A 27,115-nucleotide genomic window follows, 5' to 3' on the forward strand; every position below is an offset into this window, starting at 1 on the left:
GCCAGCTTGAACCGCTGTCGCCAGAGGGGTTCATGTTAGGATTGGGAGCGAGGCTTTGAAATTTGAAAATAATAGTGTTTGAGTGCGACTGTAGGGATAGTGTTGTTAGACATGAAATTTACAGCGCGTTTTCTCTATATGGTGTATTAAATCATTATAATGGACATTAGAATGCGCTCACTCAAAGAAACGGTGTATATCACCTCTATGTTTTATATAAATAGCGTTTTATACACAAGGGTTATCTAATATGCGCTATATATAACAAAATTTTGGCATAGTGTGTAAGAAAAAAGCTAAATTATAATTTTATTCCTCAAATTAAAATATTTGGTTCCTCTAATTTTACAAATGAATGATTTTAGTCTTCCTAATCTTCCACCGCATTGTGTCCCACCGATGAGCTTGTCTACTTTGTGTTCCACTGACCAATAATTTTTTATTAATTTTTTTTAATAATTAATAGTTTTAATTAATTTATAATTAACTTAATAACTAACAATATTAGTTAATAGTTAATTATAAATTAATTAAAAACTAATAATTATTAAAAAGATTTAATAAAAGATTATTGGCTAGTGTGGTGGAAGATTAAGGGGACCAAAATCTTCAATTTGTAAAATTAGAAGGATTAAATATTACAATTAAAAACCAATGAGACCGAAATTATGAATTTGGAAAGTTATAGGAGAATTGAAATTGCAATTTAACCTATGAAAAATTAGAAAAGTAATATTGATAAACATCGATTAGATTATCCTACTCTGTCTAATGCCTATAGAGTTCTATGGAAACTTAATTTCTTAATTTCGATGGACATGGGAACTAAAGTTAAAAGGGTGTTGTGGTGATATTTGCAACGTATCTGTTTCATTTTCAAGTAAACCTTTTTTCAACAGGATCACAATGCAACATCCAGAATTTGATACAGTTTATTATGTTGCATCAGGTATTATTGTTACGCAATTTTTTATCTAGGTGCTTATGTTTTTATATCAAGCGTTTCATGGAAGTAACATTCTGATTTTGAAGACTCAGCTGGTGATTGTAGAAGCTATATGTGGTGAGGCAATAAACATGTGGTGGCCCCTCAAGGATGTATCTTTTGATCATATGTTATTTGGCTAGGAGGTTTGCTTATTTTTTTATCTTTGGCGTAGCTGTTTATAACTCTGAGGCATGCTTTTCGGCCAATTTTGGTGTTGTAATCTTTTACAGGACGTACTACTTGCACCAGTTCTGGAAGTTCTTCATAATATGATTTCCTTTGGCTTTTCAAAAAAAAAAAAAAGTTAAAGGGACTACGCTGTCAATTGGTTAATGAAATCCAGGGGAAGTCACGTGTGTAACAACAATTGTATGAGTATGTAGTTTGAATGGTGTTTTTTTAAGGTATCATGCGAAAGAAACATACTTCAACTGTCAGGGGAACAAGATACAGGCATTTCTGGCTTTGTTCTATATTTTTCTTCTCTGTTGTAGCTTGGTGATCTTTAATTGATTCTGTTTAATTACGTAAAAGGGTTGAGTACTCCTTGTAATATATCTACTTTATTTGGCTGTTAAAAAAAATTAATAAATTTGATGATCCTACTTCACACGGTGCATGAACCGAGTAGAATAATTAAGATAAGTTTTCCATCATTATTTATCATACTTTCTTTATTCCCAGTCAAACAAATTGAATTAGGAATTCACATCGTCAAAAGTAATAGTAAATAAATATATGATCAAATCTTCCTTTCATTTATTTTAAAATTTGTAAGGTATGAGTGAATTGGTGCATTTTTCACTTAGCATTGGGGCAAATCAGCTGGTGGCGGAGGCAGCACCCATGGTTCAGGTCCATTTTCAACCTCGAAAGCCATGGCTAACCCCCATGGCAAATGAGTCTCCAAGTGGCAGTGCACTAGCCATATACCTGCACATAGCATATTTAAAATTAATTTCAAAATTTGGCCATAGTTAAGTTTAGGCAAATTGATCAAAGCTGATTTCTTTTAGAAATTTATTTTCAAAAGGGATTTGTTTCGAAACTTTTTTGGGAGGAGATCTATTTTTGGAGGGAACTCACCAGTAGAGTTGGCGAGTTGGACACGTGGCAGTAGTTGAGGGAACTCGTTAGTGGAGATGACGAGACACGGTCCACGTAGCGAGTTCCGTCATTCGTAATGACGGAATGTTTTTTTTACAGAAAATTTTTTTGAATTTGAAACAGGTATAACTTTTGATAGGAATGCTCGTTTGAGGCCCATAATATGTTAAAATGTTCGAAATTGAATGAAAAATCCCCCTGAAAAATTCCCAAAGGGGATTTGGTCGACTCATTTTCCCCAAAAATGCTAAGTAGCTCAAAAATAGGATTCTTTATTAAAAAAATGGGTGGTTGAATTTTTTGGAAAAATGAGTTGACCAAATCTCCTTTGAGAATTTTCCAAGGATTCTTCTTAATTCAATTTCGAGCATTTTGACATATTATGGACCTCAAACGGACATTTCTATCAAATGTTATATCCGTTTTAAGTTCAAAAAATTTTTCCGTAAAAAATCATTTCGTCACTACGAATGACGGAACCCGCCACGTGGACCGTGTCTCGCCATCTCCATTGACGAGTTCCCCCAGCTGCTGCCACGTATCCAACTCGCCAACTCGATTAACGAGTTCTCTCCAAAAACAGATCCCTCTGAAAAAAGTCCCTTTGAGAATAAGTTTTTAAAAAGAACTTGCTTTGGTTAATTTGTCATTAAGTTTAACTTAAATTATGTTACCCAAAAAAAAAAAATCAATTAATTAACCAATGATACCAACCTGGATTATTTGCTTGGAATCTAATAACGGCCCATCCTCCTACCGGCACCGAAATCGTGTTACGTATTTGAGGGTTATCAAGATTAAACTTTGATTCATCCACGTTGGAATCATAATTTCCAAACCCTTGTGCTAAAACATGGAAATTGAAGCTGTGAAGGTGAATTGGATGGTTCTCCCTTGCAAGTATAGCCGTATTCTGAAGAACAACTTGCACTGTTGAATTGAACGTCAAAGGCTTCACCTTGGTTGATTTAGGTGCAAACGCTATGTCTGTACCATTGGTCTCTAACGTTGGATCGGTGTAGTTAAACACAAATGGAGGATTATCTGGAAAATCTCTAGTGTACACCCCGCTAACATTTCGAAAAAAAGCTTCCATCATCGAGAGCCCTTTAGGCAAAACAAATGACTCGTTATTCATACTTGCGGAGAGTCGAAAATTTCTTCCACCACACCCCTCTGGATCTAGTTCGGGACAATGGTCTAACCCAATTCCAAAAGTTATCAACATATGTTGATCCACATTAAGTGGTACTGGGACCCAGTGAGGTCCACCAGCCAACCCAGTGATGTTGGTGTAGAACTTGTGGGCAGTGGGTGTGTCAGTTTGGGCTGGGAGGTCCGGCATGACAGGTGATGCTGATGTGGCATTCTCATAAATGACCACGCCTCGGGTTATGTTATTGTTGATTGAAACGCCTGGGGCGGAATGATATGGAGTGAAGGCCATGTAATAAGAACCCAAAGTTTGGTTTGTGGTTATGATTGCATCCACGGTTTGGCCTGGGGCAAGGATTATAACATCGGTGTTGTAGGGTTGAGTGTAGGAAGCATCGATGGCTACCACTGTGAATGTGTGGTTGGCTATCTTAAAAAAGTGTTGTGCATTGAGTGCAGCGTTGATAATGCGCAACAGGTAGGTTTCTCCATGTTTCACTTGGAGTTGGTATGTCTCTGAAATAATGTCCAAGTTAAAATGTGAAACAACCATATATAAGGGAATCAAATGTATGACAAACTTATCTACAATTTTATAGGTACTACTATTTGTCTATTTTTGGTTAAAATTGAAGGTTTAACTCGATAACTCACAAGATAAAAGTTTGTATTAAAGGATTATACAAATTATCAAAGTGAAATTTCATTTTAATTGGAGAACAAAGCAAACAACACCTGTAAAATTTACATGCTTAGCTTAGTTAAGCATGTTTTTTTAACCTTAGTGACAAAATGTTAGCTTTAATATATTTTTTTATCTATAAAATAATAATTTAATTAAAATGTTCTGATAATTATAGATTTTCATGCATAGTAAGTTTATTAATTTTTATAATAGTTATGATTTTTTGTTGGTTGAAAATGTAATAAAATTTATATAAAACATATATAAAAACTAAATTCTAAAAATAATTAAATAAGTCATTTTTATTTAAATGTTTATAAATTAATTCATATTTAATTTTTAAAAATATTAAAATAATATTATTTGTTAATTTGAAATTACTTAAATATTTTTATTAAATATAGGCTAAAACAAATAATCATTTTTTTATAGAAATTAAAACAAAACCATCAACATTTTTCTAAACGAAAAATACATCCAAACTTCAAAAATATTTTTAACATATCTTTTCTAATATATTTATTATTCAGTAAAAATTACGTAAATTTCATATAAAAATAGGTTAATTTGGAAAAGGATACATGGAGTTGGATAAGAAGGATTTTATATTGTTGAGTATACAGAAATCTTCTAATGTTCAACGGTCATTGAAATTAAAAAGGTAAAATTATATTTTTGGTTCTTTTAGTTGTCTTTAAATTTGATTTTAGTTTCTTTTTAAATTTATTTACGATTTTAATCCTCCAATTATGTAAAATCCTATAAATGTGATTCCCAAACTCAAATTTGAATATTGACGGTCACAAATAAACGTTGACGGTCACGTGTCACGTTCTGATATGAATAGAAAAAATATTGAAACTATTTTTTGGGTGGACTTTTTCATGTCCAATCAAAACATGATTGTCAACTTTTCTTTGTGACAGTTAATCTGAATTTGGGGATCACATGTACAGAATTTTGACATAACTGAAAGACAAAATTCGTAAATAAATTTAAAAGGAGACTAAAATCAAAATTAGAGATAACTAAGAAGTCTAAAAATATAATTTTGCCTATTAAAAAAGCATCCAATCTCTTGTGGGATCCACCTAATTCGGTTTGTTGGGGAGACGCACAACTAAAGTGTTGTATATTTTTCTCTCCTAATGCTTTCAGTTAATAGAGAGGCACCAGACTTAGTTTGTTGTGGGATAATTAAAATTAGAAAAAACAAACTAGATCTTTGAGTGTTGAAATATCTTTAAAAAAATCTTTAAATATATAAAATAAACTTCATTAGAAGGATTTTATATTGTTGAGTATACGGAAATTCTCTCGTGTTAGACACGGTCGGTTTGTTAGTGTGAGATAATTAAAATTCGAAAGAAAGAAAAAAATAGATCTTCAAGTGTTGAAAATATTTAAATATATAAAATAAAATAAACTTCATTTCCTAATTACATTAAAAGCTGATACCGTTAAAGTGTTGACTTACGATTTTGGGAGCAATTGTAAGTATCTCCAGGCAAGCCATTAATTGTGTAAGCATCTGACAAATTTGGACCAATACCGGTTTCAATTGCGTTGTTCTCCACATCAACAACATTACCATTCCACCATTCCCCTGCAATTAATTATCATATGTATTTTAATCACCACTCTTAATAGACATAATAGAATCATAAAACTGTATCAATATATTGTAAAGTAATTAGTTTATTTCATAATATTGTAATCTTTAGAATTAGGTAATTATTATTTTTCAAATAAAAGGTGTTGAATTCAAGCACAAGGCAAATAAACCTGCACATTAAATCATTATGGACTTTTGTTCGAAAAATCATGTTAATTAAAATTAGTTCTTTTTTTTAAGGCAAACATATATATATATATATATATATATATATATATATATATATATATATATATATATATATATATATATATATATATATGACCGATAACAAAAGAAGGATATACGTCAATTTTGTACAAGCTGTACATACAGTATATCAACCAAAAAGAACCAAAAAGCTTCTGTGTTTAGCCAAAAAAGGACCAAAACAGAGTCCACTAATTGTCTAACTCAAGTACCCAATCTTACAAAACTGGTGTGTAAGAAGAGGTTTAGATATCTTAAATGTAAAACATATACTGATATACATGTTGTTCATTAACAAATTTAAGACTCCAAAGACTATGTTAGAACTTAGGTTTAAGGCCTAATTAATTCGAACAAAGCTTGCTTGAAAGTCAAGAATTGTCCAAAAAACTTATAATTAAATACTAAATTAGTCTTTTTTTTCATCAGTAAAATGAAATTCATCTAAAGAGAGGATAGAAGGTACGGGGTGCCCAACCCTTACAAAACTAAGCCATACACTCATTGATCTTGTCTCTAGTAGATGTTAGCAGATGTGGAGGGAGTGGGGGGCCTATCGGGACGATCGCACCCAAGGTTGTTAAACTTTTCTAACATTATATGTAAAACTATTTTTTCTCTCATTTTTCTTAGTTTTCTAAGTTTTTTTAAATAATTTTTACGAACATATTTCATTTAAAAGTGAACATTTTCTTCATTTTTTACTTTTCTCTATTTGAAAATTATATTTATTTTCTTATACACTCTTCTAGATTCCATAAGATTGCAAGTTTTTCTTATTGTTGTTACTCTTCCAATTTTGTGTTGAGTTTCTTTTACTATGCTTCTAACATTTTTAATCTTGCAAATTTTTATCCCGCCTGATTTTTTTATTGTCCAAACCAAACATCTAATTATAATTATTGGTTTTGCTACCAAATGTAATTTCTTTTTTATGCATCCTGTATGTTCTTTCTTTTTTAATGTGTATTACAGATTTCTACATTGCATTCCATTATTATGAACATTCTTTTTTGTTTTCCTACTTTTTTTTTGCACTTATTAAATTTGATTCTTTCATATTAATTAGACTATTGCCATAGTGAAAGATTAAGTATCTCACTCTCAAAACTCTACATGTGCTTAAGCTTTGTTATAAATACTCCTTTTGTTTTTATTTATAAGATTCAATGATCTAACTTGTTAAGATTAAAAAAAGTGATTAATTTAATTCATAAAATCGAATTTGTCCTAATTTTTCTTCTTCAAAACATCATTCTGGTTAAACTCATCATTCTCTTATAATTGTTTGATGTATAGTACAATTAATTAGGGATATTTTAGTATAAAAATAATTAATGCAATAAACATTATGGATTAGATCTTGTAGAAAAGAACAAACATCACTCTTAATTCAAGTCTTATGGAGGGAGTTATAAAATACTTAAAATAACTTAGTACCTTTCATAAAATGATTAACTTATAAAAAGATTAGCTTTGAACAAATAAAATAAATGATTTCTTTTAGTAATATTTTTTTAGATTTATATTTTCTATTTTTGTTAATGATAGATATATATACTTACTCAACTTATCTAAGCATTTATCATATGTAATTCATTTAATCAAGTATTTTTTAAAGATTTTTTCATGTGTGATTCAAGTATCTATTTTTGAAATATTTTAAATAATGTTTTGACTATAATAAAATTTTCTTTTCACTTAATTTAAATGATTTTTTTCTACTTTAATTTCTTCTCCTTTTGCTACCCGTCTTTTGGACACTTATATGTTAATTGCACTTGTTAATTAATATATCTCTTATGCTCAACACAATAACTTTTTTTTTCATAAAAAATATTAATTATATTTATTTTTTTATAAATGACATACATGCAAAATTTTAACTAATTTTTCTAAGTCATGATTTTTTTAAATTCACTTCCCTTATATAAAAATCCTGACTGCGCACTCAATGTGAGATCTGATTAGTATTATTGTTTTACAATATATACTACTATTGTACCTTCTATATACATGTGCTAATGCGCATAAAGGGAGTCAAAATAACTTATTTATTTATTAAAGGAAACAAGCTAAAAGGGAAAGCAAAAAAGTAATACCAAGCAATATGGGGACTTCTTGGTAAACTGAAGGGAATGGGTGTGAGTTTCCTCTTCTAGGGCGAATGATAAGAGCTCCATAGACGGTTGCACGTAGAAAAGAAGAGTGGGAATGCCACCATAGGGTACCCTCTTGTCCTGTTATGTTAAATCTATAGGTATACTTTCCACCAGGACGTATTGGACATTGAGTTACAGATTCAGGACCATCTGCCCATGCAGTCAAAATTTGAAAAATTCCATGCCTGCATACATATCATGAAAGATACCTAAATATTTAGAATTATAGATATTACAGATATATAGTATAAAAATAAAATATAGTAATAAGACCGCAACTGCATAGTTGTCCAAGAATTAATCATTTGTTATTTTGTTAGTCAAAAAAATAATAACAGAAATGTTAGACACATTTCTATGTAGAAAAATTGCAAAGTAGAAAAGTTAGATTTAGAAGAAACCTAAAAGTCTTTTTCTGGGATTAATTATTCAATACAAGGGTAAACTAAACGTGAAATAAACATCTTAGTTTTTCAAATGATTGAAAATATGTCACAACAGGCCGGTGCGTAGAAAAAGTCCAGTTTTTATTAAATTAAAGGGTATATAACAGATTTTTCAGTTAAAAAAGTAAAGTAAACCTTGACTTGGAATTTATGGTATAAAAACATTTTTAGAAAACTAAATCTCTCCAAATTTAAAATACACGTGTGAGAAGAGAAAGTGAAACTTTATAGTCAACTTCAATATTTGTCGATGTAGTGTTTTTATTTTCATCTATGAAAAAAAAAATCTCCAATTGATTTTTTAACATCTCAAAAGTTGATTAATAAAATTTATCATTTGTAAAAGGTTATTAAATGTATAAGTTTAGTAAAACTCATGTGTTAATGAATCTTGTTCCATATACGAATGTTGTAATTAATGTGTTCATTTTTAGTTATGGTAAATAATGAATTCCAAACAACACCAGTTTTTAATTTTAAGGATTGGATAGATCATTTATAGATAACGCAATAAGCCATAAGGATTGATTTTCTTGAGGTCGAAAAATTTACCAATGAAGGGTAATATTGTAGGGTGAATTGTTGTTTGCATGGACCACAAGAGTGTCACCCTCTTCAACGTAAATCGTTGGTCCAGGCAGGCTTCCATTGACTGTTGTAATCACTTCCTCATTGCACAAGCGGGACACAGTCAAGTTACCTATCTGAAATAAATGAAATTTCGATGAATATCATGCAATAAATGATATTTAGCTGCTTTTAATAATAAAAGACGATATCTACTTTGTTATTTACTAAGAAATCAAAACACACATACTAGTATTTGAATAAGGAGAAATATTAGCAACACTTTCAATTTTTTTTTATGACAAACTCTTGGTTAGAGCCAAAGACTAACATGTGTATTCAATTCAATTCAAATCAACTCAAATAATTTAAATTGACTTTTGAAGGGTTAGATTAAACCTGACTCAACCCAATTATACTTTTTCATATACAGGTTGAGTGATGTTACTAATATTTGCACGAATCGTATAATTTCTACTTGTGATCTAACCTGATCCAATCCTATAATAATAATAATAATAATAACAATAATAATAATATACAACAAAATAAAAAATAAAAGTTCAGAAAACAAAATATATTCTCACTAATTCGGACACTCAATCAATTGTCTCTCTCACACACAAAAAGAGATTTAGGCTAGGGCTCCTTTCTTCTCACATTGCATTGCCCTCTCCCAAGTTGTCACCTTGGTGCATTGAAATTGGAGTTGGTTATATGTTAAATTTCTTTATGCAACAAATTTACATATTGTAGGTAATTATATTATAATTTTTTTATAAAAAAAAATTCCAAAAAAATATGTTTGGAATTTTAAATTTTACAAAATAAAAAATAAATTTTAAATGCTATGACCCTATTGATCCAACCTATTCATGATCTAATTAATTGATTTAAGTTGGTCATGGCTTTTTGACAATAAAATAACTTAAACCCGACCAACCAATTTGAGATTTTTTTGTTGGGTTGGGTATGAGTTTAGTCAAACGTGGTCTATTTATATCTTTATTCATATGCACAAATTTGATATCAAATCTCTAATTACATGTTAAAAAATAAGATTATTTATTAATCATGTCACATCATATTGGTCGACATTTTATTTAATCCTCTCTTTTTGACACTTTCCTTACTATTCGCTAAAATTTATTAAAATAAAAATATAGATGAGTCTCATTTCTAATTTGAAGACTAACTTTTAATTTAGAAGTGAAATTCACTAAAATTTATAATTTTCAATAAATTTCAGTCAATAACAGAAAAAATAACGAAATAAGAATGCTAGTAACATTTCTCTTGATTACATAGATGGATAGAAGGACTCTATATAAAGTGAGATTACTAATTAACTTTTAATTTTAATCTGTGATTATGATTTATAATTCTCGATTATTCAAAAATTTTCACTTGAAACGACAATAATAATAAAAAATGTGTCACTCTCTACGATGCTAATAAGTGTTTTCATGAAAGCCATCCTCTCTCTATCTATGATTCTATGTATGTGCCAATCTCTCTCTATCCATATCTATATATTTTAAGGAAAGAAAATTAAAGGAGAAGAACGAAAGAGCCCATACATTGAAAGTGTGTTCTACAACAGCACCAGAAACCAATGAACAAGCTAGCAAAAGAGCAAAAGCCCAGGCCAAAGAAAACACCAAACGTTTCATGTTGAAGAACGCGAACGATAATGGAATAAATCAAGCAAAATATGTCTGTTGTCTCGAAGCAAATTAAAATTTACAGTCTATATATAGAGACCCCTCAGACTTCAAACTTACATAAGAGACACGATTATTTACGCGAACGATTACGTGTTTTATAGTACAGATATGCAATTATGATATTGGAACGGGGTTTTGACATAAGCATTTGAATTTTCGCCACATTAGGGAAAAGGAAATCATCGTTATCGTGCTAAATATGATTATTTAATTATTTAGGCCATCCTCAGAAGGATCTACAATGGAAAAAAAGAAAAAAGAATAACACAGAGTCAATAACTTGTTTTGATCATCTAACCGGAAATTTTGATTGTGATAGATAGGCCTCTGACTCTGACTATAAGCGGCTAAAAAACCATGACACTAATTTTCTTTTGGTTAAAGATCTAGCTAGGGTGAGAAGACGACTTTAACTCCAAGGTAGAAAACAATTGCAAATTCATAAAGTCAAACAATCTCTTAAGGTTGCATGAAGACCCTGGTTGTTTATATTTTTTTTATCTGAATCAAAAATAAGTATTAGAAGCTTTACAACAATCTGATCACATATTTTGTTAATCAAATGAGTTACATTCTTTGATAGATCCTTGTAATTTATATTTTTTGTTGTAAACCAAGGTATCACTCGATCTCAAAACCAATAATAAATTTTAGGAGGTATTAAGATCTATTTAAAAAGTTTACTTATTTTAATAAATATTTTTTCATAGTTATAGTCATGGATGGATTTCATAATTATATAAGAGACATGATTATTTATAAAATGTCGCACCATGTTGGTCATCCTCGTTATTTGTATATTTATGCTAATTAATTTTCTTGATTTCAAATTTCGGAAACTTTTATGGTTTCTAGTTGTTAAAGTTCAATATGTCATAACAGAATCGAGTTGTGATTTAGTAAGCGCGTAGACGTGTCAAGCTTGGTAATGAAAGTCAGAATTAGGCTCCACTTTCAACCATTCAAGCAAATTCATCACAGTCGAAGGGGGAAAATTTAACAAAGGCGAAACAGGGGCAGGTTGTCAGATTGATGTATATATCTTTTACACAAGGAAATAATATTATTTTTCTACTCGTTAGTTATTTTATATATACATATATATTGATAACGATGTTAGTTTTTTTAAGAACATCTTCGTTCATATTGTTGACAAATATTTCATAATATATTTTTCCATGGTCTTAAAATTGACATATTTAAGGCTCTAATATAAAAAAATTGTTCTAATTGTTTGTGTTGAACAGTTAGTCATATTAGTTTAAATATTTATTTATTTTATTGAGCTAGTTCAGTGTAACTATAAACCATATTTATAGGAATACTGCTCATGGACGGAATATGTGTGTGTAAGTATTCAAACCTTTATTAAATAATATTAATTTCATAATAAATATTTAATATTATATTAAAAATAGTTAACATCCAATAAATGGGCCAGCAGTTACTAATTAGTTTTCATAAGTACGTACGATAACATAAATGCATAAAAATACAAATTAAAAATATATATATATATTTGAGAATACGCTTAATATTATAAAAGGAGTTAATAATGACTTTATAATAAGATGCCATTTTTAAGAAAAAAAATAAACTAATTAAGAGATTTAAATACTCTTTAAATTAAGGATATGTACACTATAATCCATTTAATGTATAAAGATAAATTAATTATTTTTCCATTTTGTATAGCTAGCTATTTTGATATTATATATATATCCCATTGAAATACATATATTATAGGTAAATTTTATTGAGTGAATATTTTTTTTGGAAAAAATGTAAATTATATTAAACCCAAAATGATACAATAATAAACGGGGCATATCCCGCAGTTAAAGAAAATCAAAAGTCTTCCTATTACAAGAAGACTTATATCAAGATGCTAAAACAAATGCAACAGGTGCGCTTGTCTATACATAAGAAACTTAATCTTGCTAATAACCTCTATTACAGAAAATTGATAATCTTCAAAAATCAGCTTGTTCCTAGACAGCCAAATACAGTAGACTGTAATTGCTATAGCCAGACAACGTAATTTTCCTTGAACACCTGATGTGGATCTTCCCCTAATTAAAGAGTCAGTAATGCGCTGTAAAGAAGTGAAACGCCTGCGGAAAGGAGCCAAATCACGAATGTGAGCCCAAACTTGGAGAGATTTCCTGCAAGAAAAGAACAAATGAGCATTTGACTCAGGCTCATTTGAACATAAAGGGCAGAGGGAACCCTTGTTCAAAAAAACAACTTTGTCAAGAGTAAGCAGCCGATTCCTTTTAGCAAGCCACAAAATGAAAGACATCTTAGGGGGGATTGCTGGGTTCCATATAACAGAACACCAACTAACAGTAGGCTTGACACCTCTAATGTATTCATAGACTTTGCCAACAAGCAATTGTTCATTGATGCTCCAAGATTGAATCCTCTTTTTGGCCTCTTCCGTACTTAGCTCTTTAGAGATAATAAAGTCTCTTATTTGAATGATTTTCTTTATCAAAACTGAATCTGATGAAGAAGTATTGTAATTCCACACATCGCTTCCTCTGAAATAGTAATGGTGAACCCACCGAACCCATAGAGAATCTTTCTTACAATGAAAGTCCCACAGGATATGGGAAAGAAGCGCAAGGTTCCAATCCTTGAGATTAAAAAGGCCTAAACCCCCTTTTTTTTTCGGAGAACTAACTACTGACCAAGCAACTAAGGGCTTGTTTTTGCCAATATCCGCTTTGCCCCACAGAAAATTACGGCACGAAGCGTTGATCCGGTCCAGAACAGATTGCGGCAAAGAAAAAATCCCCATCTAAAAATTCACAATTCCTTGAATAACCGCTCTGATCAACTCTAACTTACCTGCATAAGATAAAGACTTTTTGTTTCATCCCTAAATCAGGCCAATAATCTTGGAAATATTATGTCGGTAAGAACCATGTTATCTAAAGCAAAAATAATTAATTAACTCATTGAACATAAATGATTAATGTATTGAAGTTAGGTTGAATTGATCGAGTAGTATCTTAGTTCGATTCTTGACAGAAATAATCTTTGATCAGACTTTATTTATCTCTCGATTTTTCCTTGATAAACCAAAAGGATTAAGATGAAAAAACATTAAGACAACATAAAAAAAAATTAACCTGTTATTTTAGAGAAGTGGCTATCAAGTCACACGGTTGAAAGAACAGCCTGTTTCGTCCTTTATTGAACTTTATTTTTCTCAATCAAACAAATGATATTAGAAATCCACATTATGAAAGTATGTGTATCAACAAAACTAATTTATAATTTTTTTTACTCAAAAAATGTAATGTCCATAGTTCATGAACGTATATATGGCATACGTTCAAAACTTAGGAAGATCAGCTGGTGGCGGAGGCACCCTGGTTGAAGGGCCATTCTCAACCTCGAAAGCCATGGCTAGTCCCCACGGCAAATGTGTTTCCAAATGGCAATGCACAAGCCAAACACCTGCACAATCATGCACGTTCAATGGGTAGAAAAAATTAATTAACGAACATAATATTTGATGATTTGAAATTTAATTTAATTCAATTATTGGGTTAAATACATTTGTAATCTTTATGAATATATAAAAGTAATAGCTTAATCTCTTTTATAATCTATACTTTTTTTAAAAAAAATTAATTTATATAAAATAGGGATCTTATAAAATATATTTCCATAAAGAGCTTAATTTATGTATTATTAATGTAAAAAAAAATATATTATCAATTAATTGTAAAAATCACAATTATCAGTATATACACTATCTTTTTCATATATAAATGAACACCCAAAAAAATATTTTAAAGAAGTAATAGTGAACATTATCTTATTTGGATGGAATAAAGATATATTTAATAAGTTTAATTTATATGCTCTTATCAATGTAGGAATTTTAATCAATAAGAAACGGTGAAATGTATGACTTATAAAATAATTATTTTAAAGTAAAAAATTTATCATAAATATTAACTTATGATAGGATATAAATGTAAACATACTTTACACGATCAATGCATAAGCTACTCATATTTAATTCTTAATTATTTTAGTGAAGAAATTAACCAACCTGGATTATTTGCTTGGAATCTAATGACGTACCATCCTCCAACCGGCACAGAAATTGTGTTACGTATTTGAGGATTCACAAAATTGAACTTGGGCTCATCTCTAGTGGCATTGTAATTCCCAAATCCTTGAGCCAAAACATGGAAATTGAAGCCATGAATGTGAATAGGGTGATTCTCTGCGGCAATGACGTATGGCTGTGTTTTGAAGTACTATCTCAACTGTTGAATTGAACTTCAACGTTTTCACCTTCGTTGATTTAGGTGCGATTAGGAATTCACGAGGTGTATCTGGCGACGTTGTTATGTTTGGGTTGGTATAGTCAATGGTATAGTCAAAACACAGCTGGAGGCTGATCTGGAAAATCTCTAGTGTACACCCTAGTAACATCGTTCCAGAAAAACGCTTCAAGCATTGATATGTTGAAAAATAAAATAAAAAATGAAAGAAAATAAATACGAAGAAGATGCACAGTTTTGAATTAAATAACAAAATAACAGTAATAAAATAAATTTAATTGACAGCACATGAATAATGCATTATAACATATAATAAGCACAAGGAAAAAAAATAAATTAGGGGAAGAAAGATATAGCCTGGGTTGAAGCGCGTAAACGTTATCCTTAGAGAGAAAGCGCCCCACTGCACGCGTAAGAAATATTGATTGCGCTCCTCTCGCAAGATACGACAACCCGTTGGTTCCGATCGTGTGCAGCGAAAGGATCCCCAAACCTTATGAATACCAATGCTCTTACTCTCAAGAAATAAATTATTTTATAAGAGAAGAAATAGAAAATTTTGGGAGAAAGGGATGAGACTGTAGCTCTGTCATGTTCATGTTCTTAGAAAGGAGGAAAGAGAATATATAGACACAGGTCACCTTAAGCAACAAACAAAATATGATCGTTGGAAATATGACCGTTGGAAACTAACATACAGTTGTCAAAACAAATCTAACAAACTAGTTGACTCATTAAAACAAAATCTTAAGAAAATCTAAAATAAATATTTTATTTTATAAAATAGAATTAATATATATTTATAAATTTTAAATTAAAACACAAATATTTACCAACATTCCTCCACATAATTTAAAGTTTTAAAATATATTTTCTGACAGATAATTTGTATAAAAACATAAGAGAAAGAGCATGTGATATTGTATTTCGGTATAAGGAACCTTTCGGGTTTGAGTCTTATACCTAGTTTTTATGAACTTCCATCCGAGAAAAATGTAGTGACTTGATTGTCTTGAACTACATATTCTTTAACCGGACTTTAGTACACAACCCCTACAATATTGGTGTTCAATTAGGTTCTAATCAATGGTAGCGCGTTACACGGCCTTGCGCTTGTATCTTGTTTCGTGAGTGTCACTTAGAGATTAGCCCATATCTCACAGTGGCGGCCCCACCACCACACTCACTAGGTGAATCCTCAAAGAGTCACTACTAAAAATATTGGTTTTTACGACACAGTAACAACATCGGTCCACCTAAAACGATGTTGTATAATAAGCGGTGGCAATTTGGTAATTATAAAAATAAGAAATAAAGACGGTGATGTAGAAACCCGTCTTTGAATTAGTGAATCATATATTCGACAACGTTTGTGTTGTCAGCACTGACGTGGTTGGCGCAGCATTAGACTCACGTGCCACGAGCAACAGTCACGTGCGTCGAACCCTAGCCTTTACCCTCCAACAACACTTTCGCGCGCGGTAGCTAGCCACGAACAAGACTCTCGCGCTCCCTATCTAGCCTCAAAGAACACCTCTGAAGACCTTCCTCAGTCACTGAGGTCTCCCTTCCGAAGATGACTCGCACTGTATCTGGTCCGGAAGATGGATCTGTAAGAGTTTGGTCTCTCTTCATGTACTAGTCTCTCCCTTTTTCTATTTTTCTTCCTTTTGTAGTGATTTTTCCTTTTAGGATAGTGTACTGCTTGGGTGCTAGCAGTGCTAATTATGATGGCATATGCTGCTCTGCATTTTGTGGTTCAGGATATTTGATGATTTGCAATGTCAACAAGCAAGTAATCTTTACGGGTATAGTTTTTCATAGCACACCCATAGCAGTATTTTCTCTAGTTTCGTGCTTGCTATTGCTAGTTTCTAATTTCTGATGTTCAATATGATGAGAATTGAGAAGGTTTAGTTGTGACAGCTGCAGCCAGGGTTAGGGTTTTGGAATTGTTTCAATTTTACTTTCCATGCTTAAGTACCTTTTAACTATGGGATATGTTCTCACATCACATCCACATGCTTGAACTGCGGCTGCTATTACTCTTAACTCTTTAACACAACAATGTTTGTAATTTTTTGTATGTAATTCCTTGTTTGATAACTTATGCTAAATGAGTAAGCAAGAGGAAGAAATGTGTACACAAAGGGAAAGATACTCTCTTATTTGTGTTTTGGTGTAGGTACACTTGAATCCCATAGCAGTAATCATCTTCAAGGTCCTGCAAGACGACTTTGGTTTTTTTTGGGGTTTCAAATGCTTGAATTTGGATGTTCTCTCCCCCTTTCTCTTACTATCTTATCCGTGTATCTTGCAGGACTTTGCACTTTGAACTTTACTACTGCTAAAAGTTTGATAAGTGTGACAGCAATTGATTGCTGGGAAGTTTTTGCGCCATTTCTGGCTAATGTGATATGTTGCCCCCAATTGGAAGCCACTCTCACAATTCTTATTGGTCAATCCAATAAACATTCCAATGTACTTGCCTTAAACGAGAACGATGCTAAACATTGCCTGGCAGATGTGGAACAAATTTTGATCTGCCGAGACATGATTTGCGGCATTATAATTGTATTTATTCATTATTACTAATATAGATAAATTTGAGTACTTGACGGGTAATTGAGAGCTTTTAGCTGTGGAGTGATTAGAGATGTATATGTTTCTAATGAATATTTAATTAATAAAGTTTTGAGATGCTTAAGTAGGGAATGGCAGCCCAAGGTAACTGCCATTTCTGAAAGTAAAGATCTTTCTTCTATGTCTCTTGCCACTCTTTTTGGCAAACTGCAGGAACATGAAATGGAACTTCAACGTCTCAACCAAAATGAAGAGACCGACAAAAGGAAAAGAAGCATAGCACTTAAAGCCTCCTCCTCAATGCAAGAAGAAGAAGAAGAAGAATCTGATGATGAAGAGGACTTCTCACTCTTTGTGAAGAAGTTTCATAAATTCGTCAAAAATAGAAGAATGGAGAGACGTCATAACTTCGACAATGGGAAGAGATCTCAAGAAGGTTCCCCAACACTTAAATGCTATAAGTGTAATTGACCTTTTTACATAAAGGCACACTGCCCCATAAATGAATCATGGCCAGAAAAGAATGAGAAGAAAAGCCATGAAGAAAGAAGATCCAAGAAGGCGTATATTGCTTGGGATGACAATGACTCATCCGATGGTTCGGAGAAGGAGATCAACCTTCTATCCAAGGACTACGAGAGTGATGAGAACATCTCTCAAGAAGATTAAGCAAAAAGCAAAAGTCTGACTTCCATCTTTGAAGATCTAAGCACTTAAATCATGAAAAGGGTAGCATCAAAACCATTCTCTTTTAAATTAAGTTGGTTGAAACTTTACTTTCAATTAACTTGTTTATATGATGACTAACAAAATTTTATTTTTTTGTCTTGATTGATTGCTATTATGAGTATGTGCTTATATGTTTGATTGAGTTATTTTCTTTCTCGAAGCATGAAGTTTATTATTAAAACAAATACTTGATAGTGCCTGTGATTCTTGCATGATTTTTAGTATGATATGTGAATTACTTGCTTAGAAGTCATTCATAAAGCTTTTTCAAAAATCTATTATGTTATATATATTTATTTTCATATAAGAGTTTTTAGATATAAAGTATTTTGACCCCATTTCAAATCCTTTCACCCTAAGAATTCATTCAGCACTTAGTTCTCCTAAAATGCTCTCTGGTAATTGATTACCACAATGTGTAATCGATTACAGCAAGGCAGGCTAAGTGTAATCGATTACCAAAAGATGTAATCGATTACAACACGTCCCTGGTGCTTATAAATTCAAATTTTAGAATTCACGAAACTGCAATTTCGTCTCTCTCGCGAAACCCTTATTCCCAAATTTTCTTTCTGCCATAACTTACTCATTTCTTATGCAAATCACGTCCCACAAAGCCCAAAATTCATCTTTTTTCATTCTCTTTCATTTCAACCGATTGAAATTTCAAATAAGTCTCTCAAATGGCAGAACCATTGAAGAAGCGCAAGGGTTCTTCGAGTAGAAGCCAACGACACTCCGAGGCTCAGGATACTCCAATTCCTTCCTCCATTTCCTCCTCCTCATTGTTCTCATCGAAAGAAAAACATACACGGTACACAAACCTCTTCTCCTCTCGTTCTATCATTGACCCTAAGTTCATAGATATGGATTTCTTTATGATGAGAGTTTCGAATGCATTCAAGCATTTCAGAACTCAAATCCCATTCCTTTTATGTCTTTAAAACTGCCTGTGTATTCTGAATTGGTAAAAGCTTTTTATTCTAACCTTGAAATTCAAGAGAGTACCTTGATTTCTGAGGTCTTTGGGATAAAAATGGTCATTGACCAATCCCTCTTCTATGATTTGACCCAATTGTCTAGCAAAGGTGTACCATTTGAAGGTGCACTGGATGATGATTGGAAATTTGTTTTTTCTATTTTTGATGCTTGCCGATTGGTTTGCACCAACCAAGCGGATATGACCCGAAGGCTACTTGCCGGTTCATTGGCTCTTGAAAGCCGCATCCTTCTTTATCTAATTGTTCATATCCTACTTCCTAGATCTTCAAACCTTGCACAGGTTTCTGAAGAAGATCTAATAGTCATGTGGGCCTTTCATACCAGCGACAAATTGATTGGGCACATCTAGTTTGGTATCGCATGCATAAGGCATTGCGATTAAATGCTCCTTTGCCCTATCCTCACTTAGTTACTTTGTTCCTTCAACATTTTAACATCCATCTTGATTCTGAACCTTATGTTCCAATCAAGAGATCTTTCTTGATCGGTGCTGTTGTGGTTGCCTCCTTTGCTTACCACAAAGAGCGTGATAGCTCTTGGGTAAAAAAGGGTGCTCAACCAAATGATGATGAAGGACACTTACCGGTTGAAGGAGACTCTTCTCTCCATCAGAGTATTTTGGACAGGTTTGATGGACTTCAAACCTATATTGGTGAGAGGTTTGACTCCTTGGAACGTCAAGTGGACACACGATTCGAGGAGATGAACTCAAGGATTGCAAAGGTTGAAGAAGATGTCACCATCATTCGCAACTGCTTTGATTTACCTCCACCACCACCATCAGTTTAGACATTACTATTATTATTAGTATTTTGTTTCTAAAGCCTTGTATTTGGCTATATGTTAATGACATTTGAACACTTAGTATTTCTTATATTTGCTTAGTATGACTGAACATGATGATTATATTTACTTGCTTTTTGGTTGTTTATGGTTATGTGTGTTAAAACTTAATTATTTTTTATGATATATATGTCTAGTGGTATGTAATTACATTTGGTATTGTGTTGTATGTATGTTTTTAGAATTATTCATGTATGTTTTTACGCACTTTGGCCTTTTTGATGTTGCCAAAGGGGGAGAGAAAATGGGTATTTTTGAAATCAAGATATTCTATTTTCAAAGCTTTTAAATTAAGCATAAATTTAAAAAGAAAGGGGGAGAAAGAGATGAATGACGGTAGAACAAAACTTATATGTATCCTTTTGATTTCAGGATTGTCATCATAAAAAAGGAGAAGATTATGGAAACAATGCCTTCCAAGATTATTTTGATGATGCCAAAGAATCAAGAGAGTCAAGCAAGTTCCAAAGAATCAAGATCAAGATTCAAGATTCAAGATTCAAGAATAATCAAGATCAAGATTCAAGAATCAAGAGAAGACTCAATCAAGATAAGTATTAAAAGAGTTTTTCAAAACATTGAATAACACAAGAATTTTTTCAAAAAGAAAAATCTTTTACCAAAGAGTTTTACTTTCTGGTAATCGATTACCAGAAGGCAGTAATCGATTACCAGTAGCCAGCATTGTTTTCAAAACTGATTTTACAAAGCTGTAATCGATTACCATAATCATGTAATCGATTACCAATGTTTTAAAACATTAGATTTCAAATTTCAAGAGTCACAACTTGTGATAAAACTTTTTCAAATCATTTCAAACTTATGTAATCAATTACACAATACTTGAAATCGATTACCAGTGTTTCTAAATGTTTTGATTTTCAAATTTAAACATGAAGAGTCATATCTGTTGATGTGTAATGGATTACACTATGATGGTAATCGATTACTTGTTTCTGAAGATTTTTTCAAAAGTCACAACTTGTTAAGTGACTAGTTTTCACAAAAATCACAACTCTTAAAGTGACCAGTTTTAAAGAAATTGTCAAGAGTCACAAACTTTTATTTGAGTCATCAAATGATTATAAATATGTGACCATGACACGAATTTATAGAGACTGATTTCCTTTTATGCTTAACAGATTTCCTTCATCTTTCTAAAAAGTTTTTGTTCAATACTTTCTCTTTCAAGAAAAGTTCATTGATCAAAAACTTGTGCTATTCTTTTTTTTTTCATTCCTTCTCTCTTGTCAAAAGATTTAAAGGACTAACAGTCTGAGAATTCTTTTGTTTCTTCCCTTCTTCCTCTTGAAAAAAGATTTCAAAGGACTAACCGTCTGAGATATCTTTTGTTTCCCCTTACGAAGATTCAAGGGACTAACCGCCTGATAATTCTTTGTCTTATCACATTGGAGCGTACATCTACTTGGGTTGTGATACTGAGAACAAGAGAGGGTACATCTCTTGTGGATCAGTTCAAGTGGAGCGTACATCCACTTGGTTGTTCAAAGAGAACAAGGGAGCGTACATCCCTTGTGGATCTTTGCTTGTAAAGGATTTTATAAGGTTATTGGAAATCTCAAGAACCGGTGGTTGCTTGGGGACTGAATGTAGGCACGGGTTGTTGTCGAACCAGTATAAATCTTATGTTTGTCTTCTTCTTCCCTACACTTTTTACTTTTCCACTGTGTACTTTTATTTCCGCTTTACTTTTGTCTAAGTTATTTTTTTTGTTCTTTACTTTCTCATAACTTAGTAGTAAAGCCTAATTGAATCTAGTAACATTAAGAAGGAAATTTTTAATTAGTCAAGACACGTTCATAATTAATTCAACCCCCCTTCTTAATTATTCCGAGGCCACTTGATCCAACAAGTGGTATCAGAGCAGGTATCTTAAGAAGGAAATTTTTAATTAGTCAAGACACGTTCATAATTAATTAAACCCCCCCTTCTTAATTATTCCGAGGCCACTTAATCCAACAATTTTTTAATTACATAAATGCAAGTCCATGACTTCAAAAAACATTTTCTAACATCCAGTAGCTAACAAAATCGTGGGTGATGGGAGATCTTGTATATGAGTGTCATTTTCTACCAAGTTAAACTAGTCCAGAATGGATGGTAGCATATAAATATATTTTTATACATATCTCAGTTTTTATTGCCAAAGTTTATCTTGTAATGCAACTCCCTAACGCTACAATGACAGGTGGAGGAGGATAGGAGAGCCATAGTGTATACAACTCTTAAGGCACATTATATCTCCAAGGAGGGAAGCTTAAATTTGTAAGAAACTCTGCAAAACACCTATCACTGGTCATGGTATGTCAAAAGTTAACTTTAAAAGGGATCATCTGCATTTTGCAAAATATTTCTATTAGAATTGGAAGCTTTTTAACTTCCATTCTCCGTCCCATGTTCCTCATTCTCTTCCCTGCCAATATCAGCTTCTTTGTGCTACTTGTTTATGAAGTTCTTTTCACTTTTCATGATTGGAATTCACTAAAATGAAATTATCCAACTTTCTATCATATGTAGAACATACAAATACTATGTTTTCAGAATTTAAAATTGGGTAGGAAAACATCAAATAGGCAATAGGAAAAGGTTTAATTAATGGGTGATGAGATTTTTCTTTTTTTTTTCTTTTACCATTACTATTTACATGAAATGGACAAAAGAAGAGGCACATAAATGAATAAATATGTTTTCAAAGTGAACACTTACTATAGAGATAACTCAGCTACCTTTGCAGAGAAAATCCTACAAAACATGTTCAATAAAACCAAAGCTTCGATTCTAATAGAAGGCTGTAAACCAAGCCTAAAGGGCATGTCCCTCTTTTCATGCTTACTCGTATGCCTATAACAAGTATAAAATTTTATGTTTTCGCATTCTACATTTTGCTGCAGAAAAGGATTTATTGTGTATCTTTAATTGTTGTTAGACAAAGAAGGCTTTCAATTTGAGCCTATGAATCTTAACCTGACCCATGCCTGAAAATATTGAAAGAAGGAACATGGGGAAAAATAAATTGGACCATTTCTTGATAAAAGCGTGTCATCCTTGCGCAAGGGCCATGCTTTCAATTTCCTCGGATGTCCCCGAAGGGACATGTTTTTTATCGTTGCTTGGGGTATATATTTTTGTTAATTAGATTCACCGAAGTGGACTTGCTACAAACCAGGTGCTACCTTAACGAAACGAAGATATCTCACATTCCCATTAAGCTTAACTCGATCTCTTCACTCGGTTCCAGAAAACAACAAATAGACACCCTTTCGACTAAGAACAAACTAGATTCAACCACATCGAAGGAAAACAAAAACTTGACGGACAGGGGTTCTTACCTACATAGACACCTTTGACGGAGACTTCACAGATGAACTGCTTTGGCGTTACTTCGCAGAGATTCAAGAGACAAAGGGCCTAGTCAAAGCTTGAGTCAGAGAGTGCGGGTGGTTTTGAGGGAGTCATTGAATTCAAACAGTCGAGGGAATCCAGAAGTTGGACAACAATGAACAGAAGAAGGTTACGCGAGCGCAACGGAGAGGAAGCTACTTAATTATTAGTGATTTTGGGAATAATAAGTAAGCTTATTCAAAGACAGTCAAAAGGAAAAAACTATCTTTGTACTACCAATACAACTACGACGGTCTTTGTCAACCTGTCGTTGTACTCCTTAAACTCGCTATTAAAAATGGTTATTCAATAACCATCATTGTATACATTCTTTAAAATTACTACACTGTTACCGTGTATCTTTCAACGATGTTTTTTTTTTAACCGTCGTAGTTTGTGTGTCGTAAAATGGTCATTATTGTAGTAAGTGTGACCACATAGTTAAAAATTGAAGAATTCCGTGCCTGCATAATATTATTGTCAAATGAATCCAAATTTAGTTTTACATATAGAAAATTCCATCCTATATACTACTAGTAATTAAAGATAAAGACCGTATTCTTAGAATTGAGATAATTCCATATTATATTATTTTTCTCTCAAGACACAGGACTTAACCTCTCTCAAATTCCTCCTTTAGGATTCCTTAGGTTTTGTTTCTTTGTATTTTTCCCATAAATAAAAAAAGACCATTCTCAAATGTTAATAAACATTGCTTTTAAAAAAATCTTCTTTTATGTTAAACTTTCTTTAATTTCCATAATTCTCATATGCTTATATTTTTTAAATAACTGCTTTGGTGTTTAATCATTATACTCAAAAAGTATTTTTAAATTTTTTAATTATATATATATATATATATATATATATATATATATATATATATTTAGGAAAACACTTTCCTAAATATTAAAAGATAAGTGAGAGGGATGGTCGACTTTTGATTTAAAAAAAGAAACTCTTTTGCTTCTTGGAATGAAATTGGATGATAAAAGAAATGCATATAAACCTATGAAGCAGATAACATAAATCAATAATATATAATTAATTCTTGTATTCAAAACCGTGTTGTGTTTTTTTATAATAGTTTCTTTTTTATCGTAGCACATGCTTTTTTATATGATTTAATGTTATTTCATTATTGATATGATCGATGGAGGAGAAAAGGTATACCAATGAATAGTAAGATTGTAGGGTGACTTGTTGAATACGTGAACGACAACAGTATCACCTTCTCGAGCGTTAATTGTTGGTCCTGGCAGGGTTCTATTGGCGGCAGTGATTAGTTGTTGACGACACAAACGCTGCACAGTAATGTCCGCCACCTATTTATAACATGAGATTTTAATTAGTGAATATATTTCAAACTTAATTTGATTAGCCCATGAAAGGGAGAAGAAAAACTAGAGAATGATAAAGGGTTTTAAACGTGATTAAACTTGAACTGAAGTTTATGAAAATAATTAAGATTTCACTCGAGAGTTAAAATTTTAATTATGGTAATTTAAAAAATATTTAATTATTTATTTATTTTTTATAGTTTCATCATTCATAATTTTTAGTCTTTATAGTTTGAATATAATTTTTTTAGTTCTTATAATTTATATTTTAATTCTCTTTTAGTTCCAATAATTTAAAAGTAAATTTTTTAGTTTTTATATTTTATATTTTAATTCTTTTTTTAGTTCTTATCATCAAAATATTAGCAATATTATTAATTATAATTGGCTACAAACAAATAATTTTTAATTAATTTATCACAATATAATTTATAATAAAAAATAATTTATAATTTATAATTAATTTGTAACTAATAACTAATTAAAGGAAAAAAAACAAAAAAGAATGAAGAGTTTTAAGTAATGGTCTGAAAAACTTGTGAAAATAAGATTAAGATTGACCGGAGAGCCGAAGATAGCCAAGTTAAAAAAAAAAAAAAAAAAAGTGTGTTTCGCAGACGCAGCATGGGCCAATGAAGATAGTAGCTAGTATAAGTGCAAAAGCCCAAGCTAGAGAAAACATAAAACGTTTCATGGTGTAATAACAACAATGCAATGATTGTATTTATCTATCTCTCTATCTATCTATGTTATATATATTAAAAGTAAATGAGTAGAATGAAGGAGCCAATACATTGAAAGTGTGTTCCACAACAGCAGCAGAAATCAAGGAACATGCTAGCAAAAGAGCAAAATCCCAGGCCAAAGGAAACACACAAAGATTCATGTAGAAGAACGCGAGTCATAAATGAAATAAATCAAGCAAATTAAGAAGCAAAAATTTAGAGTCTATATAGAGACCCCTGAGACTTCAGACTTCACGTTAGCACGATTACGTGTTTTTGTAGTATATGCAATTATGATATTGCAACGTGGTCTTGACATTACAATTTGAATTTTCTCTACAATGAAGAAGGAAATTAATTATCATTATCATGCTAAATATGATTGTTTAGGTTCGCCATCAGAAAGATCTACAATGGGGGGAAAGAATAACACTTAGTCAATAACTTGTTTTGATCATCTAACCGGAAATTTTGACTGTGATTGATGAGAATCTGACTCTGACTATGCCCGCGGATTAAATTAAAAGAACATGACCCTTATTTTCTTTTGGTTAAAGTAAAGTTTAGGGTGAGAAGAGTTTAACTAAAGGTAAAAAATACATTTGAATTAATAAATTAAATACTTATACAAATTTTTATATTTATCTCGTTCCAAAAAGTATGAACAAAGGCTCAAATTTGTGACCATATTTAAAGTCAAACAATATGTCTTAAGGTTGCATGAGAACACTTATTTATACTTATATACTACTAATAATTTATCATGATTTCAAATTTAGGGAACTTTTACAGTTAAAATTTTATAAGTCATAACAGAATCAAGTTGTAATTTAGGAAAGCGCGTTGTACGTACACGCAGACGTGTCAAGCTTGGTTAATAAGCTGTATGTACTGTAATGAAAAGCTTGGTTAATAAGCTGTATGTCCTGTAATGAAAAGCTTGGTTAAGAACATCTTGATCTATATTATTGACAAATATATCATAATACTCCTATATATTTTGATAGTCTTAATTAAAGTTGAGAAGTTTAAGGTTCTAATATAAATATTTGTTCCATTTTTTTGAAGTCTTATTTAAAATATTTATTTATTCTATTAACCTAGTGCACTATAATATATTTTTTATTAATAAAAATTAAAAAATATAAAAAAATTATAATAACTCATATATTATATTCAATTAATTTTTCTAGTTGACTATAATATATAGCAGTAACTCGTATTTATAGGAAATTTTATATAATGATTATGGGTAATTTTTTGGTACAAACAGTGCGCATGATGGCCGTATATTTATGATGTTGAGACAAGTTTTCAAACTTTTATTAAATATTTAAAATTCTATAGGGAAAAAAATATAGCTAGCTAATAGCTAATAAATTTGTAGTAGTTGACAACACAACAACAGTAGGAATTGATGAAATAAGTCAGTTGGTTGAATAATATGTATATTATTATAAATTCTGTTTGAATTTGTCCA

General features: G+C 31.4%; 1 protein-coding gene and 2 pseudogenes across 2 annotated transcripts; all 3 read right to left on the reverse strand.

Annotated features, from left to right (window-relative positions):
• Positions 1-1,377: 1,377 nt before the first annotated feature.
• Positions 1,378-10,769, reverse strand: LOC100814779 (laccase-7). 2 transcript variants are annotated; one of them, XM_003516873.4, is made up of 6 exons: positions 10,555-10,769; positions 8,960-9,111; positions 7,902-8,146; positions 5,413-5,541; positions 2,810-3,766; positions 1,378-1,921 (listed from the first exon to the last, which is right to left on the reverse strand). In XM_003516873.4, exons 1-6 carry the CDS (start codon positions 10,645-10,647, stop codon positions 1,794-1,796), a joined length of 1,704 nt encoding a protein of 567 aa, XP_003516921.1. In that variant the 5' UTR covers positions 10,648-10,769; the 3' UTR covers positions 1,378-1,793. The 2 variants fall into 2 exon arrangements, with proteins under 2 accessions (XP_003516921.1, XP_040869450.1); XM_041013516.1 differs by lacking the exon at positions 1,378-1,921 and adding an exon at positions 1,976-2,684 and having other exon boundaries at positions 10,555-10,758.
• A 2,408-nt stretch (positions 10,770-13,177) lies between these two features.
• On the reverse strand, positions 13,178-15,313 carry LOC100791736 (laccase-7-like; annotated as a pseudogene).
• A 7,883-nt stretch (positions 15,314-23,196) lies between these two features.
• Positions 23,197-23,282, reverse strand: LOC112998047 (uncharacterized; annotated as a pseudogene).
• Between the last annotated feature and the right edge of the window lie 3,833 nt (positions 23,283-27,115).

This window comes from Glycine max, chromosome 1 (assembly GCF_000004515.6).
Source record: "Glycine max cultivar Williams 82 chromosome 1, Glycine_max_v4.0, whole genome shotgun sequence".
NCBI classification, from domain to species: domain Eukaryota; kingdom Viridiplantae; phylum Streptophyta; class Magnoliopsida; order Fabales; family Fabaceae; genus Glycine; species Glycine max.

Excerpts from the sequence above, each read along its gene's own strand:
- LOC100814779 (XM_003516873.4), bottom strand. The coding sequence starts at position 10,647 with ATGAAACGTTTGGTGTTTTCTTTGGCCTGGGCTTTTGCTCTTTTGCTA. Across the intron at positions 5,542-7,901 it reads AGAAGTCCCCATATTGCTTG|GGGAATGGTGGAATGGTAAT; the intron begins GTATTACTTTTT and ends AATTAATTGCAG. Across the intron at positions 1,922-2,809 it reads ATTCCAAGCAAATAATCCAG|GTATATGGCTAGTGCACTGC; the intron begins GTTGGTATCATT and ends TGCTATGTGCAG.